The 18,060-nt window shown below is 44.6% G+C and overlaps 1 protein-coding gene across 1 annotated transcript in view; it reads right to left on the bottom strand.

Annotated features, from left to right (window-relative positions):
• PDE11A (phosphodiesterase 11A) overlaps positions 1 to 13,052 on the bottom strand; it is a 104,325-nt gene extending 91,273 nt beyond the window's left edge. The window contains exons 1-2 of the mRNA XM_054277864.1: positions 12,234 to 13,052; positions 5 to 163 (exon numbers count right to left, since the gene is read on the bottom strand). Of these exons, the coding sequence (XP_054133839.1) occupies positions 5 to 163; positions 12,234 to 13,052 (978 nt within the window). The remainder of the gene's footprint in view (positions 1 to 4; positions 164 to 12,233) is intronic.
• Between the last annotated feature and the right edge of the window lie 5,008 nt (positions 13,053 to 18,060).

Below are 18,060 nucleotides of genomic sequence, written 5' to 3'. Positions count from 1 at the left end.
TTACCTTTTCATCATCATCAGAAAAAGGGGCACCTCCTGGAGTCTTATTTATTGCTTGGGCAACACCAATAATCTCTCCATCACTGTTTCTTATGGGCATGCACAAGAGTGACTTTGTCTTATATCCAGTCAGTTTGTCAATCTCATCATTAAAGCGTCGATCCTTCAAAAGGAAATAAGGGTACATTGACATACATTTCATATATCTAAGCTTTCTTCAGACAGCAAAGTACTTTTCTCAATGTCTGATATGGTACTTTTCAGTAGCATTAGGCTGTTGCTTCTCTCTTATCAGCCCATTCTTTATTAGCTGTTTTTCCTCACTTTTCTCAGGAGATCAGTACAAATTTACCATTACACAATCACATTCACTGAAGTCCCACATTTCTACCTCAGTTAGAAGAGTGTCAGCACAGACTGATATCTGCCATTAGTAATGTGACCATACACACACACTTCTGCTAGGCCCTGCTGCCATTTCACACCCATATTCTGTAGATGCTCACAATGTCGCTCTCAAGTAAATGGAGACTATTTATGCCCCATTTCTGTCTGTTCAAGTATGACTGGTTATGTGGACTGGATCCAGTACAAATACGTGCTCAAAGAAATGCAGTCAAAACCTCAGCTCTTTCTGGAAAACTAAGTACAGGAATGTCCCTGTTCAAAAAAGGCACTGTGCAGCAATCCATTCTCTGGAACAGTAAAGCCCAAATTGCAGATCATAAAGCAACTCAAAGGAGAATGAAAACTTAAGAGGTAGTGCTGACATCACTTTTGTTCATCTTGGTGGAGCATAGTCTTCAACAGCTCTTCTATCAGCCAGAGAGGAAATTACTGCTTTTCACTGGCAGCAGCTCTGTTCCTCTGTTCACCCTTCCTAAGGGTGAAGTTAGCATTGTGCTGCAGGCAATAGTTAAAGCCAGCTCAGACTCTCCTAACATAAGAGAACTAAGCCGTTGAACAAAATTAGGCACAACTTTTTGTTTTTAAAAGTTTAATCAATATTGGCTGTGAAATAATGCCTTATATTTGTCTCAAGTCATGAAAACAATCCACACCATCCTTAATTTGATTGTGATGAGCAATTCAGTAATTTTTTACTGATACTAAAAACTGACAATTTTTTTCCTCAACAAATTTTTATCTATTTCTATTTCCTTGTTGTAAATTTTGGATGCTATAGAAATAGTCTTTTCACTCTGAGACATGATTTAGAAATGCTCTATTTTTACCCATTATAAAAATTAACATATACATTTGGCTACTTTATTACTTATTGCACATTTTCCAACATCTCAGCCTGAAGGAATTAATACCAAATGTACCCAACAACTTCTTTGGGAGAGCCAGAACTCCCATGATGGATGTTTTTTAATAACAGCATCAAGGGTGCAGATCTGCCTGATCTTGTGATCTTTCCAAATGCTTCTAAACACTTTTATATCAACTTCAGTAGAAGCTGAACTGTTCTGCATAATAGAGAATCCTGCCTAGAAAGATACGGTTCTTCTACAACAGAAAAAAAGGAAAATGCAGTGCAATTATCACACAGTGGGCTTCACTAATGAATAAATTAAATATTCCTTCCAGTACTTCTTGGTAATGTCTGAACTAGTATTTGGAATTAGTTGCTGTTGCTGAAATATTGATAAGATACTTTGTGCTACTGAAGACACAGTGCCTGCTCTACTAATTTTGTACCAAGCAAATCAAAGTACATGGGGAGAACACTGAAACAACAACAGTGTGCCTGTAGTGGTTCTGTTGTTGATTGACACCTAGCGGGCCTTACAAAAAAAGCAAACCTTCAGGGGCAGTTGAGCTGAAAAACAAAACCAGCTGTTGGTCATACCAAAAGTGAGATGACATTTTCTCATCTGAATACACTGCATGCATGTGTTCTATGTAGTCATTGCCTTTTCAGCAGGCCTCAAGATTAACATGAGAAGTACTGTTTGATCAACAGGGTGTGGTGGCACACAGGACAGGGGCTGGTGAACCTGTCTGAATGACACACACACTGTACAGCTGGCAGTGTTAGCAACAGATGTAATGACCAGCTGTGGAGCCACTGTTCCTCTCTGGAGACACCAGGGGGATGAGCAGCCTGAAGAGTGTTGGTATGCCCTTTAATGTACAGCTCATTCCTGCTGCTGTGCTTCTCTTTTCAGGCAGATCATGGAAATTTTCTGTTTGTCTCTCTCCCTGGAGCCTGTACACCAGGAGGAAGCAGGATATCAGATTATATCCTCTGATGCTGGAGAACTGGATGACCTTTAGCAGAAGGGTATTACGTCCTGGAGCCGAAACTAAAGGTACAGCAGTCTAAGTAGGTTAATGTGCTTAATTGGAAAAATAAGGCATTATTGACAAAAAACTCAGTAACTTGGTAAAAGCTGAGAATCATCAAGATGTGAAGTGAACCTACCCCTACTCTTTTGTGGAAAAGTATTCCAGAATTTCATTTGGGTGACATTTGAATAAGTGATGAGGAGAGACACATAAGTGAACAAAATAAAATGCTGTTCCTGGCAACATTGATATTGTTGAACCATGAAATATGCACAGAAAACAGTGACTGGATGACCTGCCTGCATTATGTTCCAAACCACTTATCCCCACATCCCTTCTTTCATCAGTTACTGTCATAATAGGACATACATGGCAGGATCTAAGAGAGTGGTTTTACTGAGTTTAACAGTACCAGTAGAGACTTTAATGCCCAGGTGAGAACTGTGATGGCCAAGAATGGACAATATTTATACCCCACTCTCCTCACAGGGTGGTAACCTTGAGCAAGGAGGCCTGTTTAGCAGCTGACAACAAAGCTGGTAAATCAGAAAGAAGCTCTGTTAGACTGCAAACATTTTGAGATATAAACTGTATTATCCCACATGTTGGAACAGCCTGCAACACAACAGGGTCCTCATTTGCACCAGGCTCCTGGGTAGTAAGGAGTACCAGTGTTTATGACAGCAATGCAGCCCTTGCTTTTAAGTTTTTTACAATTAAAACATATATTCAAAAATCAGGGGCAGACTAGATAAAAGCTTTTGAGAGTGAGACTTCACCATAATTGTAATTGTACTTACAGTATTTTTATGCAAGAACACTCATGGATTAAAGTCTTCCACTAGCTGTTTAAAGAATTACTGAATACTGCTTTGGTTCTATATAATGAGTTTTCTACACAGAGATATTAAAAATGTGAAGGCTGAGGCATTTTTAACTGGAATTTCACATGTGCCATCAAGGAAAAGTTACTCTGTAGGACAAACCCTATCCTAGCTTTAGGGATATTTATTGACTGTCAGTGTTGCCCTGTGAAAGGTGAATGAAGTAAAGACATAGAAGACAGTGAGCTTGATCCATCCATCCAAGTGCTGGTAATCCAGTTACCTGCTCAGGAACAATGGAGTCCTGGGTTTTTGGATATATTTGAAGATTGCCAGTGAATGAGAACAGATAAATAACTTCACGGTTTTAATCTGTAGAAGACCAGATTAAGGTACAGAGAGGTTTATGTTTCCATTAGGGTTCTACAATTGTATATTATCAGAATCTCAACTTTCAGCTAAAGTTTTGGCTTCTGAGCAGTTTCACCAACTGCCTTTTGGTGTTGATTTTCATTTAAAGTTGGTAGCTCATACATTGTTAGCAAACATAAAAGTTTCACTGTGTTTTTCTGGTTTTTTAACATAGGATAACTCTTAGAACTTGAAAACATGTCTTTATAACCTTATCAAAACCAGTAAATTTTATATAAGCATTATTACCATGAATTAGAACAAAAGAAAAAAGTATAACCCTAACCCAAGTTAGCTAAGAATCAAATATTATAATGGAGGATGAAACCTGCTTGATAACATTTCCAGGAATTAAGTCTTCATGACAAAGCCACTTCCTCTTTCTTCGGTATCTAAGGAAAAGTGTTTAATCTAGTGAAATGCACCAAATGCCTCAGCCAAAACTGACAGCTAAAAGAGAAAGATATTTTTGATTTTATTATTTGAAAACACTTTTAAAATCTTTTCATGACAGAAGAGAACACTACAAAAAATACTCCATTAACAGGCCTGGCCCATTCTGTTTTACCATTTACAGCACCATTTTTTTGCTTTGTTTTTTTTGGTTGGTTTTTTTTTTTTTTTTTTTTAGAAAGGGCTCTATTTAAAAAAAGGCACACAAACTTGCATCAAAATTTCCTGGATTATACTGTATTTTAGTTCCTGATTAAGTTGCATCAAAAATAACTATTATAAGGATTATGACAGCATTGTTAACACCTGAGTATTACTGGAGTACCAAACTGCTTGGGATAGACAAGTTTGAGTGAAGTTATAGAAAGCCATCCTCCAAGAACCTTTATAAAAATAAAGAAATTGAAGTTGGAAGATTTCATAACTTGATTCACTTTCCTAATCCCACTTCCTGTAAGTGTAATACATAAGCTTTTTTAGAAAGAAAAAAGAGCAAGAAAGCTAAATGAGCAATCTAAAAGACAGCAAGTTATCTCGATTCAAAGCATAACATAAAAAAAAGCTAAATACAAATAAAAAAATAGGGCACGCAGTCTGTTCTAGATACACTTTTCTAAAAAATCACATATGGTGCAGATTATATTGTGCATAAACAGGAAACAAAACCCAAGCAATAAACCACTAAAGGAGATAAGGGGAAACCTTGTAGACAAGAAACTCTCACACAAAACACAAGCAATAAAGCAATCTCTGACAAGACTTCCATGTAAGGACTGCTGAAGTTATTCCTGTCATCTCCCCCAAAATCCCTAAATCCCCAGAGACAAAGGCAGCAGAACAAACTAGTACCAGGCAGCAGCATTGCAAACCTGATTCTCCCAAGTAAACAAGCACAGTCCAGTTATATTGTGACTATTTATACAGTGACAGCAATATTTCTTATAGTAAAAAAAAAAAAATTACAACAGATAGGACACATGAAACAGCTCAGCCAACTCCTATTTCTTTAATCCCAAAACAATTTTTATAAAAGGAGAGAACATTGATTTCCAAAACATTTAAGTTCCAGATTTAAAAAACGAAGACCAGTATGAATTTATACAGTAGCTTACTTTGTAAAAAAGGAAAAAGTGTTGATTTACAACAATACTAAAACTTTTTCGGTGTTTTTTTCCTCTGCGTATGTCAGGAGTTTGGGGCTTTTTTTAGTTTGATTGGTGGGAGTGTCTCATATGACTTATGAGCCCTCTTTCTGAGCACTGTTTCAGTTATTAGTTTGACAATGGACATTAGCAACAATGCACGTTTGTTTAATTATGACTTGCACAAAATTAATGTGGAAAAAATCCTGTCTTAAACAGGAAGAAAAGACTTTATAAGCATTAGCAAGTCTGCAAACATGAGTGCCTAGATAATAAGCATAATTACTGCTCATGCTTCAATAGTCTGAACTGCTCAGCAGTAGGGGTCAGAAAATATTCCTCTGTAGGACATTAGCTAGATCCATCACATAGGGATTTTGTTTTCTTCCTTCAAAACAAACTCCAGAGAGATCACCAATAGCACGACAGTGAGTCAAGCTGTGGCCCTATGTACAGCAGATTCTGTGCACTTCCAGTCTGATTGTATCATTATTAAATAAATTGTTTACCAAGAAAAATATTTTTCCTCTAATTTTCAATATTTACAGATGACATCTGTGGTGGTTCTCTTTCCTCTCCTGTACCAGCCCTGACTGATGCCCCACTGGGCTCCAGCTATAACCATGCCCATGTTCCCATCTTGTTCCAGCATTTCTTTGGGACAGGGCTTCGTGCTGACCTCCTAAATATTAATGATTCTTTATACAAGACATGTACACACACGTGTCTTTAGAAAGCTAATACTCCTCTGAGCAAGGAAACCAACAAGACTCCTAGGTGTTTCAAGAGAAATCTGTGTATGGGTTTAAACCTAGCACCTGCTGGAGGTTACTCAGGTGGGCAACACAGTTTCAAGTGTTACAGCTGCAGTCTTATTGTGACAAAGCAGCACTCATTTTGAAATGCTCTATGACACTCTAGAGACGTGAAGCTGCACAGAGCTGCTGCTGCCCTGTTAGCACACAACTACTGAGCTGTTACTTTCATTTATTTTTCATAGTTTGCCAATAGGGTTATTTTAGAAAAGTAAAACAAATTAACTTGCATAACTTGTATACTTCTTAAATTTGTTATTCTATAGAAAAGCTATGCAGTAGCATATAACTGTAAATAACCAAAATGAAATATCCATTTGTTTTGAAAATTGAATGCCAATCAAGCAGAATACCAAAATCATTTACCACGCAAAACTACAGCTTTAGTCAATCTTGTGCTTGTAACAGGAGCTCAGCTAAAATCTGAAGGGCCAAATCCTGCAGTTTTTTCTCATTGTCACTGACCTGCTTTCATCAAATATATCTACTACTTTCTCATGAGGAACTAAAGGGTACAGAATGTCACCAATTTTACATCTGTTCTACAAAGACATTCTAGAATGTCTGAGGCAAAAAAAAAATCTGAGAACATCTGTACTCTTCAGACAGATGGGTCAGGTGAGCAATAAACCAGTTAATGTCTATCAGCTTACCAAAAGGAAAACCACCCCAGCTCTCCAAAAAGTTTTTCCTGCCAAAGCTCTGCAGAGCCAGCAGCCCAGGGACCTGTTGCAGGAGGGAGAGCTGGGGACTAGTGCAGACACTTGTGACAAAGAAGCCCCAACTGGGCACCCTGAGCACAGCCACTGCTGGGCCACCTACTGCTCATCCCAAATGTCTCAGCATCAGATGCACGGTGAGCACACCTGGGGCAGCAAGCAGCCAGTGAGGATCCACAGAGTAATGACAGCAACCCTGGGGCCAGGCCACTGCCTGCCTGGTAGGGGAGGCAGCCTCACCTGCTCACACAAGTGTGGAGGGAAGGTGTGACTCCTCACCATGCCTGAGGGCTGCCACCAGCAGTGTACACTGCACTGCACAGCCTGTCTGTCCTGGCGATCCTCAGCAGCAGCACAGGGACATGAAACAACTGAGCCTTTGCTGTTTTGTGTCCCTGGTGTCAGCCAGCAGCTCCTGCCCCTGGTGGGCATCTCCAGAGAGTCGTGGTGGTGTGACCTGGGGAGGTCTTAGGATGTTGAACACATCAGTCAGAAACTGCTCCTGGAGAAGAAGACCTATGGATTGAGGGAGGTGACAGGAGGTGAGGACATCCTCAGCTGCTGCCCTGAGGGCTCTCTGCCTCTCCTTCCCAGGACCTGCCTCCTGTAGAAAGATCCCACTCTCCCAGGCCAGCACCACTGTGGCATGAAGGATGAAGGTCACATTCACAGCCAGTGGGCTGCAGACACAGGGATGACTTCAACACCCCCTCACCAATTTATGGACTTAGAATTTCAAGTTTTCCTAAATTTTGCATGATGGGCTGGAGTGTCCTTTTATGCAAAGCACATCAGAGCATCTTTGTTTTTACTATTGCAGTTATTTCCTGCCTTCCCCATGGTACTTTCCAATCATATTTAATGTACAGCATATTTAATGTACAGCAAAGAAAACCTGTTTTTTATCTTTTTTCTATATTATATGGAAATATTAAAAAACACTGTGTATTCTGCTTGCTAGGTCTTACAATCTTTGCTCTCTTAAGAGCAACCTCTCTCCTGCTAAAAGCCAACACTGAAATTTGTTGAGCTGTTGGTGCCACTGTCCAATGCTGCTGAGTAGAAGGAAGTGCAGAGCTGAACCTCCCCGGCACTGGGGTTTTAGTGTTCTAACTGCTCTTAGAAACGGAGAGAGATCTGCTGTTCACACTGCTGATGGCAAACAGCTGCCCTGTGTAAGGAAACGTGCCTCATGCCTCTTCTGACCTTCTGCAGCCCCACATGGGCCTCCCAGGCTCAGAGGTTTGCATCTCTGAGCAGCATCTCTGTGATGCTGTTCTGGCACAGCAGGATACACTGAATGCTCAGAGCTCACCAGGAGGGCTTGAAAAAGACAACACCCATGTCTGTACCCAGGTATTGGAGGATGTTTAAAACCTGCTGCAAAGGGCTGTGTGTGCATTAACTATGTTACGCTTGGCTTAAGCTTGAAAGAGCTAACAGGAACATCCTGTACAAAGAGAGCTCAATTTGTGTTTTACTTTCCTTGATTTCAGTTGCAGTAATGTGGTTATATTTTATTTTTGAGGACTTGAGCTATATTGAAAAATAATTGGTCATATTTCACAGCACTTTCTCTGACTTACAAAACTCATGTGTTAGCGTGACTCCATTTAATATTTCTCCACTTTGCTACATGCTTTATTAAAACATCCATCTGGTAAGCCATTTTTGTCTTCTGTCTTTTAAAGCTACTTTTAAAATTCCAAAGTTAACATAAAATGTGCAGAAACTTTATTCTGCTGACACTGGAAAATGGCAGAACACATATTTCACCACTTTCTGATATATGCTTACTATTCTAGAGGGTAATATTTTTTCCACTACTTAGAAAGATTTGGGATGCTATTAAATTGTTTCCTAATTTTTGCACAGCTAATGGTATAACAATAACCAAACATTACTTGCAATCTAAAATGTTTATTATTTAAATAATGCTTTAAGAGATGGAACAAAATTTAAATTATCAGTAATTTCAGCTGAACATCATGGATGTCCTGTGAGAAGAATGGATGACAGGAAAAAATCCACAGCTTCAAATGGGAAAAAATTTTAAATTTGAAAACAGCTTCCAAGAACTACAAGTAATGGTCTCTGTCTGTGTACTTAAAATGGGCTTAATAGTCTCTATATATATTATGATGGAAGCTACATCTATTCTGTGCCAAAAGGAGCCTCAATGGACATTTAGACCCCAAATTTCCATGCCAGTAAGATCTGACTCTTCTTCCAACATGTGTGCTCAAGATATAGTTCATTATTCCCATATGAAAAAGGACTCAAAAATACTTCCCAGAATTTACATATGGGAGCGTCCAAGGCCTTATTTTAGAACTTAAAGTGACTGAAAGTTTGATTTACAATTCAACTGGATTAATTTCTGGAGAAACAGTTTTAGATTGGCTTCAAAATGAAAATGAAAGAAAGTATCTAATTGCTTTCCTTTTCTCAAATTCTCTGTACTGCTAACACTTGCATATCAGATCATGCATGTTGCAGCTAAAATTATAAATTCACTTTCATCAAACAACTTTGCAATGCAATAAATAAAACTTTTAATGCCATGAATGAAATTGTGCAACTTTTGAATCAATTATGTGACATTCCTCTCTCTAAACCTTTCCATAAATTATTTGTTGAATTCTCTATTGCTGTGAGCCTCCAAAAGTTAATTCAGTCAAGGCTGAACTTCATCAATTAAACTACAGTGAGATCTTATATGGTCCTTGTTTATTATTAAAATAAGTGATTATTATATAGTCCTCAATATGTGATATTAATTCCAAACCTTGTATCTAAGTATGTTTATTGAATTAAGAAAAATTCTTCACATGAGCAGATTTTGAAAGTCCCACTCAACAACACTAACAATCACCTGGATTGTGGAAAAGCCCCATCTAATAATATTTTGTATTTTTTCTTTTTAGAAGAATAAATGTGTAATTGAAATAGTATGCTGTCTCTGATAATGCCACAAGCAGTCGTTTACAAATACTCCCTGAAACAATCAGGCTGACGGGCACAGGGGACTGCCTGCATGGAACACAAGACATGACAGCATTTAATTGTAATGTTGATTGCACTGAAGTACCATTAATGTCAGTCATAGCTGACAGTGCAAGCAGGCAACCCAATTTGTACTCAGTGGTAGAATTCCAAATGGTATTTGATCAGGCTCTGAGAAAACAGAGATGCTTGAATAATAATAAATTTCCCAGTACAGTAAACTAAGTAATTGATGATATGCAAGTATGTTTACCTATTTTAAATAAGTTTGTTAATTTGAAAAAGAAAGAAAAAGAAGTTTAAATTAATCTAGAAGTTCCTCTGACCTTGTGCAAGGCCTTTTCTTGCCAAACAGCATCAGTGTAGAAACCTTCTTCAATGGACAAAAAATGGTGCTCTTCTGTCACCCCTTTTTTTCAGCTCCACCTGACAGTTTCCTGGTGGTGCTGGTTTTTTATGTGACAGTTGATTAAACACTTTCATCACCAGTGGCAGAAAATAATATTATCACATTTATTAATTTTTTAAGTGCTCCATTGTGAGCACTACAGCGACCTGAAATGGAACAGCTGTCACCTCTTCACACACAGGTACCTGGGCTTCCACAGAGCTCTTTAGACCATTCAGTTAGAAATGCCTCCTTTTGATGAGGCACAATGGTACATATCCTTGCCAAGTAAGAAAAGATAAACTGCACTAACTCAAAAGCATGACTGAAAGCAGGGCCCTGTTTTATTATCCAACAAAACTTTTATTACTGTTGGAAGGTCTTAAGTTTCATTTGCGCTAAAGTAAATCAAAGTAGCTCTACTGAAAGTGGAGAAGCTGCATTTGATGTAATTACAGGATGGACTTGGATTAGAACTTGCCCATCTACTGCAACTAATGTACTTAGGGCTTAAAGATACAATGAACTGTATTATTTATAATATTTAAATTGATTTTGAATAAGAGCCAGACAAAAGTATAACATAAATAGCACTGGGAATGGCAACTGGATGGATTGCTTTTCACTTTTCTCTGTGGATGAAACAGAAAATAAACTTTTCAAAGGAGCTGGACTTTTTCACAGGGAAGTGAACACAAAGTGAACAAACACTGAAGAAAAAAATTAAAAATAAAACAATATACGTCCGTAGGACTAGAAAGCAATGCCCTTTCAGTGGCATTCTCACCTCCAAAAAAAAGGTGCCTGGAGCTATCCAGAGCTTAAAAGGAGGGATCAAGTTCCTTCCTAGCCAAACTTAGATATCCTTTATCTGTTTAGCAAGGTGAGAGTATTGAGAACATACTGCTTCACCTACAACAGCAGATATTCTGGGAATTGCACAGTTCTACAAGTGAAATAACAAAATCAGATTGCAAGAAAAAGTGTATAATGCAGAGAAGGGGAAAAAAAGAAAGGAAGAAAGCCAGCTGAATTTTTTTCAAAGGTGATCCAGTACTCATTTTAGTCTGAGCATTTTTACCATTCCCTTTGAAATCTGTGGGTTGAGAACCTCTGTCAGTCTGGATCTGTGAGGTGCCTAGTATTTTTCAAATACTGCTTGACAAATAAATATTCAGCCCCAAATACATGTAGCCTGGTTCTTCTTCTGTATTTAAAAAGCAAAAATACCCAAATCTTATTTTTCAAGTTTCTTCCTTGTAGTACGCTGTAAAGCATCATCAGCTTTTTAATGTTTATTGTTTTTGTTATTATTGTAGATTAAAACAGGACACTGGACAATGTTTATTACTAAAATTCTTCGAGACATACATCTGCCACCTTTCTCAAGCTTACCAAGATCCTAACTGAGAAAACGTGTCACTTTTTGGTTCTTCTTTTTCTCAAGAACCTCCAATTGCTGATAGTGTCTTACACAAATAAACACTAGCAACAGACCCCCGAAAGAGAGGTAAATTTCAAGCCAGGAAACTGAAGGCTCTGCTCTACATTGACACATTTGGGCAAAGGCTCGTCTGTCTCTGCTGAAGCCAGGGGTCAATACCTGCCTTGAAGCCAGAACTGCATTTTCACAATTCACACTGAAGCCTCTAAAGAAGTAAATGGTGGGGAAAGTCTTTGCTGGAGAATAACAGGACACTGTTAGGAATGCGTTTGAGAACACGTACCATGTAGGGCTGAGTGGGCATATGCAAAGGTGAAAATATATGATCTCTTAAAAGCAAAGAGACTTTTTCAGCAGCCAAGAGCCAGGGATCATTGAGACAGAAATTTAATAACACCATCATTGGGACTGTCACGAGCATTTCTTTTAACTTTTCTTCAGCCGGTTCCAAAACATGCTTTAGAAACACATGAAGCGCCTGTCGCTCCTGCGAAATCTAGAGCACTGCTGTGCCACTGTAGGGCCCCTTCAGCCCCATCGGCCACCCAGGCGGGGCTTCCCTCCCGCTGTCGCCGGCGTTCCCCGGCACTCTCCCCGCGCCCACCGCGCCATTCCCGGCCGGGCCACCCCGGGCAGGGCTGCGGGAGGGAGGGAGGGACACCCGGGGGAGGCAGGGCCAAGCCATGGGGGCTCCTCGGTCCGCGCCCCGGCCCGGGGGAGCCCGCCCGGCTCCTACCTGGTAGGCGTCGGGAATGTTGACCGTCTCTCCGTGCTCCGCCACGTAGCCGATGATGCCCTTGCCCCAGGGCACCTGCACCTCGTTGCTGTCCTCGGTGGAGCCGCAGGGCAGCAGCGGGGTGCCGGCGTGCACGTCGAAGAACTTGGACACCAGGGTCTTCTTGCCGGCGGAGGTCCCCTCCACGAGGAAGAGGGATCCCCGGTCCGCGTCCACCATGAGGCAGACGAAGATGAGGATCTTGTAGCTGAGGCTGGTGAGGTCCAGGTCATTGGAGATGTCCTTGACCAGTTCCAGGAAGAACTGTCGCTCGTTGTGCTCCTTGAGGTAGCGCTTGTAGTCCAGGGCGGTGGGGGGGTACTGGGGCAGGCTGACGCGGGACTCCAGCAGGGCGCTGAGGATGTGCGCGGTGGTGGGGGGCAAGGAGCTGGCCTTCCGCAGCAGCGCCCGCCGCCGCACGCTGCTCAGCGGCTCCTGCGCCCGGGCGTGCACATGCTCGTCGTAGGTGAGGTTGACGTGGATGGCTTTGGAGCGGGCGAAGCTCTTCCGCAGCTCCTTCTGGGACGCTCGGCGCTGCAGCCCCCCGGGGCCGGGGCCGGGGCCGGGACCGCCGGGGCCGCCCGCGCTCCCCCAGCTGCCGCCGGGGCCGTCGCTGCTCCGCCGCTCCTCCGACGGGCCGCCGGCCGGGGCGGCAGGGACGGCAGGCGCTTTAGGGAGCGAGTTCTTCCTCTGCAGCCACTTCTCCACCAGCTCCGGGTGCCTCTCTAGGAAACTTTCCACCGCCGCCACGTCGAGGCCGGCATCGCCGGCGGCTGCCATGGTGCCGGCGGCGGGGGCGGCTCAGGCCGCGGGAGCTCCCGCGCTGGCCATGCCCCGCCGCCGCCACGTGCCGCTGCCGCCGCCCCGACGGCCGCCCCGGGGCACGGGGGATGCCGGCAGCCCGGCGAGGGGCCGCTTCTGCCCCTTGCCCGGGCTCCTCCTCCGCGGTGCGCCTTCTTCTCGCCTTCTGCTTTCCCCCGCGACCTCCTTTCCCTGCCCACCACTCTTTATTATTAGTAGCAGTAGTATTGGTATTTTTCTAGGTATTTTTTTGTGCTTCCCGGTTTTCAGCCTTTCGCCAGCTCTGACCTCGGTTCCCGGTTCTTGGCCGCTCCCCTGCTGAGTCGGGCAGGCGGTGCCGCCGCGCCTCCGGAGATGCTCCGGGAGCGCTCGGGCAAACCCCTTCTGCCAAGTGCTGTCAGTGCTGGCGGCGGCTCCTGCGTAAGCCAGCCGGCAGACCACTGAGAAGGAGGGAGGGGAGGACGCGTGAGCCGAGCGGGGGGGCAGGCGGGGAGGAGGGAGGGCTGGCGGGAGCGCCGGCAAACCCCGCTGCGGCTGGGGGGGCAGCACTGCCGCCCGCCTGGCAGCGGCCGCCTCGGCAGGGCGGGCGGGGCGCGCAGCGTGCCCCGGCGGGAGCGCCCCCGGCAGTGGGGAGCTGTGCTGGGGAGTTTCATTCAGCAACATCGGGGGAAAGGGAGGGGCCTTTTGTCTGTGATGCTCGTTCGGGGAGGGGACGAACCGTGCCGCGGCTCCCGCCCGCGGTCCGCGGGAGAGGCAGCGGGATGTAATAGAAGCGCTCCCGTTAAAGAGCTCTCATTTATACCATTGTCTGAGCTGCTTCAGTACTTCAGGTGACAAGCAGTAAAACGGAGCCCTTCCAAGAATCCTGAGTGAATTCCGTTTCTTGAATCACTGAGTTGATTTGCGGATAGCCTCTCCCGTGCGGAGCCCCGAGTGAGCCCGGTGCGCACGGCTCCCGCGGGCTGCGAGGGGCACAGCGGGCTCTGCCCGCCCGGAGCCGCCCAGGGCTCTGTGCCTGCCGCAAGCCGCTGCTCCCCGGGGCGGCTCGGCGGGAGCGGGCGCGCCCAGGCGCTCCTGGGTGACCGCTCGGGCATCACCGGCTGCCAGACGGAAACCGACCGTATCCACCGCCGGCAGACGGACAAGGGTTATTTTTATGCGCACGTGGAGCACTTTTCATTGCTAAATCAATGCCTACGCATAAGCGATTGAAAAAACAAGTCATGGATCTTAACACGTGAAAATGTTTTTCATGCGCTCACCAAAGACTGAATGAAGGCGGCTTCAGAAATTCATGAATGGGAGTTCGGGTGGCTGGGAAAACACACGGGCAAATCTTCAACCGAACGAGATTCCGACCTGCCGGGGACCCTGTCCCTGCAGCTGCCCCTTACGGCGCGGGGTGCGGGCAGTGCTTGCGAGGAGAGGGAGCACTTTCGGGACACGTGTCGATAGCGCAGGCTGCTGCGTGGGTGTCAGGGGGATGGAAGGGCTGCGTGTGTGTCCCGGAGAACGGCCGCGTCTCCCGCGGCAGCGGGGGTGACTCTCAGGGGCTCCGTGTAGATGCTTCGGCTTGAGCAGCTCGGAGGCAGCTTACGAAGGCACAGACAAAGGATTTCGGCTCCCCGTCTCGGTGCCCGCGCCCTTGAAGGCTGAGCAGCGGTTCCCTGGCCGCCGCGGGTCCCGGGCCGCTGTGGCGGCAGGGCGCCATGCTTGCCCCCCGCTCTCGGCGGGGTTTCACACAGCTCTCGGACTCTCCCCGCCGCGCAGGGATGCTGCCGCAGGAGGACGGGCTCTCTCTCTCTCTCTCCATTGAGAAACCCCGCCGCCGGCGGCACACACCGGCAATAGGGCAGCGGGGGCGGCGCGCAAGCGCGCCGGCAGCGGGGGCGGGGGGCGCAGTCCCGGCAGCAGCCCCGGTACCAGCCCCCGGTACCAGCCCCGGTAGCAGCCCCGGTAGCAGCCCCGGCGCTCGGGGGGCGGAGGGGGGAGCCGGGGGCCAGCCCCGCCCTGGGCCGTGCGCGGCGGCGGGGAAAGATCGGGGCACCGCGCCCCGCCCGACTTGCGGAGGGCGTCCGGCTGCAGAACCCGCGGCGAGTGGGCTGCGGGGCTCGGGGGCGGAAAGCGGGGAGGTCGGAAGACACACTCTAGGGATTCATCCCCGAGCTGCTCGCAGCTCCGAAGAAGCCGAGCTTTCCCTTGCAGGTAGCTCGGGCATGACGAGGCAGCGCATCTCGGGAGGGCAAGGCTCGGTGAGCTTTCCCGGCGCGCTCCGGAGCTGTGACGCACGGGGGTTTCGCGGGCGGCGCCGGGCGCAGCCCCTCGGGCTGGGGGAGCCGCCGCTGTCACAGCGCCGGGGCTGTCGATGACCTCGCTCCCGGAGTCCCCGAGCCCCCCAGGCTGCCCCGAGCCCCCCAGGCTGCTCTGAGCACTCGGATTGCATTTCCGGTTTTGCAGCGCTGGCACAAACCCTCCACTTGCGCAAAGAAATCGCGTGAGCTGCTGGAGGCCAGCCCGGCGCATACCCTCAGCTGTCAAGCGAGGACCTTGGGTGCGAAATAATTGTATGCATATAATTTTTACCATCTCATTGTGGTAAGGTTTGGTTTGAACACGCACACCAGTGTTTACCACAAAATGGCTACAATGTAGCGGTTCTGTATGTAAACACTTAAAGCAACTTAGTGTTTCTGTAAGCCTAGGTATAAACAAGGTCCTTCAAAGTCTTGCATCTTCAGTTTAGCATCTTTAGTTTCTTTTGCTGGGATTCTATGCATAGGATTTGACTGCATGAGGAATCTGCATATTGACAATCTCTCAAATAGCAGTGAAAGTAAAGCTGCAGTTGTCTCCATTGCATGGAATACATAGTGAAAAATTTACTGTAACAGTTAACAGTAAAAAACTGTGGAACCTGAAATTCGTGTAGAGATAAAATATGACAAAGATGACCACACAGGTTTGACTGTTCTGTAACTTGCATAGGCTTTGGACATGCTGTAAAAACCTGGATAAAACCTTCAGAAGCCTGGCCTGGTGTGCATTGATGGATGTTAGTAGAAAGCTGGGGTCTCTGTTTTGTCTGCAGGGCAAGTTAAAGAAGCACATTATACACTGGGCTGCAGCCTCGTGTTGGATTGAGGTAGATTAGTTTCAGCCTTTTTTGGGAGGGCAAAAATAGGAAAATGGAATTTGTCAATGCCATGGGATTGTGCAGCTATTGTCATTTTATAGGTATGCTGCAGTGAGGTACAAGCATCTTACATCTGATGCATCTGAAGTATGATGCACTTTTTGTCAGCAGGGATGCACAATGCCAGCTCAGAGAGCACTGCAGGCTTTAGCCAACTGCATCTGGTTTCCTTGGGTACAACACAGAGAAATGCTCTAAGATGCTCTAAAAGAATCACATGGAGAAATGTCAATGCATTTCTCAGGTGCAGTGTGTTTCTCTGTGGAAGGCAGTGGAATAGCACTCCTCAAAATGCAATTGGGAAAACCACTTGAGAAAATTTTGTCATTTGGAGAGACACCTTATTACTCTAAATAGTCTGAAAGGGGGAAGCAATCCAGTAGAATCCAGGAGGATGGGAGCACAAATGATGTATAGTATAAAATGTACAAGGTATACTTTGTGTCACTTTAACAAGTAAAACATAAATCCTTTTTGCATCATGGAGAGTTGCAGTTCTTTATATAATTTCGTATACAACTACTTACTGCTTCTAAACTATGTGAATATCTTTGCAATTCCAATTCCAGAACATCCAAATTTAATTTCATACTTTGTTTTAAAAAATGAGCATGAGATTGACATAGAGTTCCACAAGGCTGTGCTCCATTGAAGGGTGTTGGAAAAAGGGCTGTCAATAGCCAGTTCCTGGAATCTCTTGACAGAAATTGAAAAACCATTATGGTTTCTTTCCAAACCTGCTAAAACCTGTCTTTTTCAACAAAAGCCTGCTCTTGTACTGAAGACTACTGCAATGACATGTTCACATTTCTCTTCTGTCCTCCCAAGCTGACTCTTCCCATTGTCTAAAGCGAATTTAGATATCCGTTTGTTTGCTTTCTTTTCAAAACTTGTTCTAACATCTGTATGATTTGTTCACTACAATTTTACTGGGAAAAAATAGTTACTATGTGTTGATGATGTATTGAAGGAAATTCTAGTATAAAATGAATGTCACAAAACGTTTCCTAGGAATCAAAAGGGAAAAAAAGTAACACAATTCTAAAGCACTTTAGTAACCAGAAAAAAAAAAACCAAAACCAACAGGACACAGGACTGTGTATGAAATTAATAGCTTGATTCAATGAATATAATTTATATCCAAGTAATATAAACAAAAACAATGAAACTCACACAGAATACTTTCCCTTTTAGATGTTTCACTGTTTTTCAAGACTTTCTCTGTGAAAAGCACAAGAAAGATCAACAGTCATAGCGTATTAGTAGGGGACGGTATTTAGTCAAGCAACAACTGCAGCACTGCACGATGCCAGTAGGGGGTAGTGACCAGCAAACAAAATCTAAAAGCTCTCCAGAGTCAGGAATTAAAATCTGCCCTACACTCCAGTGTTCTGGGAAAGATAGAAACCTTCTGACCTAGTGTACTGAGTATTGGAAATCGTATCAATATTTTAAATACAGGGAATGAGGATTTTTGTTACTGTGGAACTGTAGTTCAAGTTCATCAGCAGTCCTGGAAAGTCGAGAGTTGTGATAGTAAATCCTTGTAAGGCTATCATACCTCTAAAGAAAAAGTTTTTTTAATTTATGTCCCCGCCAACACTGCACCTTACTTATGTCACTTCTTAATTTTATGTTTGTTTTTGTTTGGATCTGAGTAAGAAAATCCTGCAGCTTATCCTGTTGTACAGCCAAATAAACCCCAAAGATTTGGTCCTGTCTTGTGCTTTCCATATTTGCCAACAGTGTGGCACTGATAATATTCCTGAATAGAGAGCATGTTATTTTTTTCAA

The sequence above is a fragment of the Melozone crissalis genome, unplaced genomic scaffold (genome assembly GCF_028551555.1).
Source record: "Melozone crissalis strain CALT ecotype California unplaced genomic scaffold, PUWL_Pcris_2 ptg000023l_1, whole genome shotgun sequence".
NCBI classification, from domain to species: domain Eukaryota; kingdom Metazoa; phylum Chordata; class Aves; order Passeriformes; family Passerellidae; genus Melozone; species Melozone crissalis.
The sequence above is the reverse complement of the archived record's forward strand: the minus strand, read 5'-3'. Positions and strand labels throughout refer to the sequence as shown.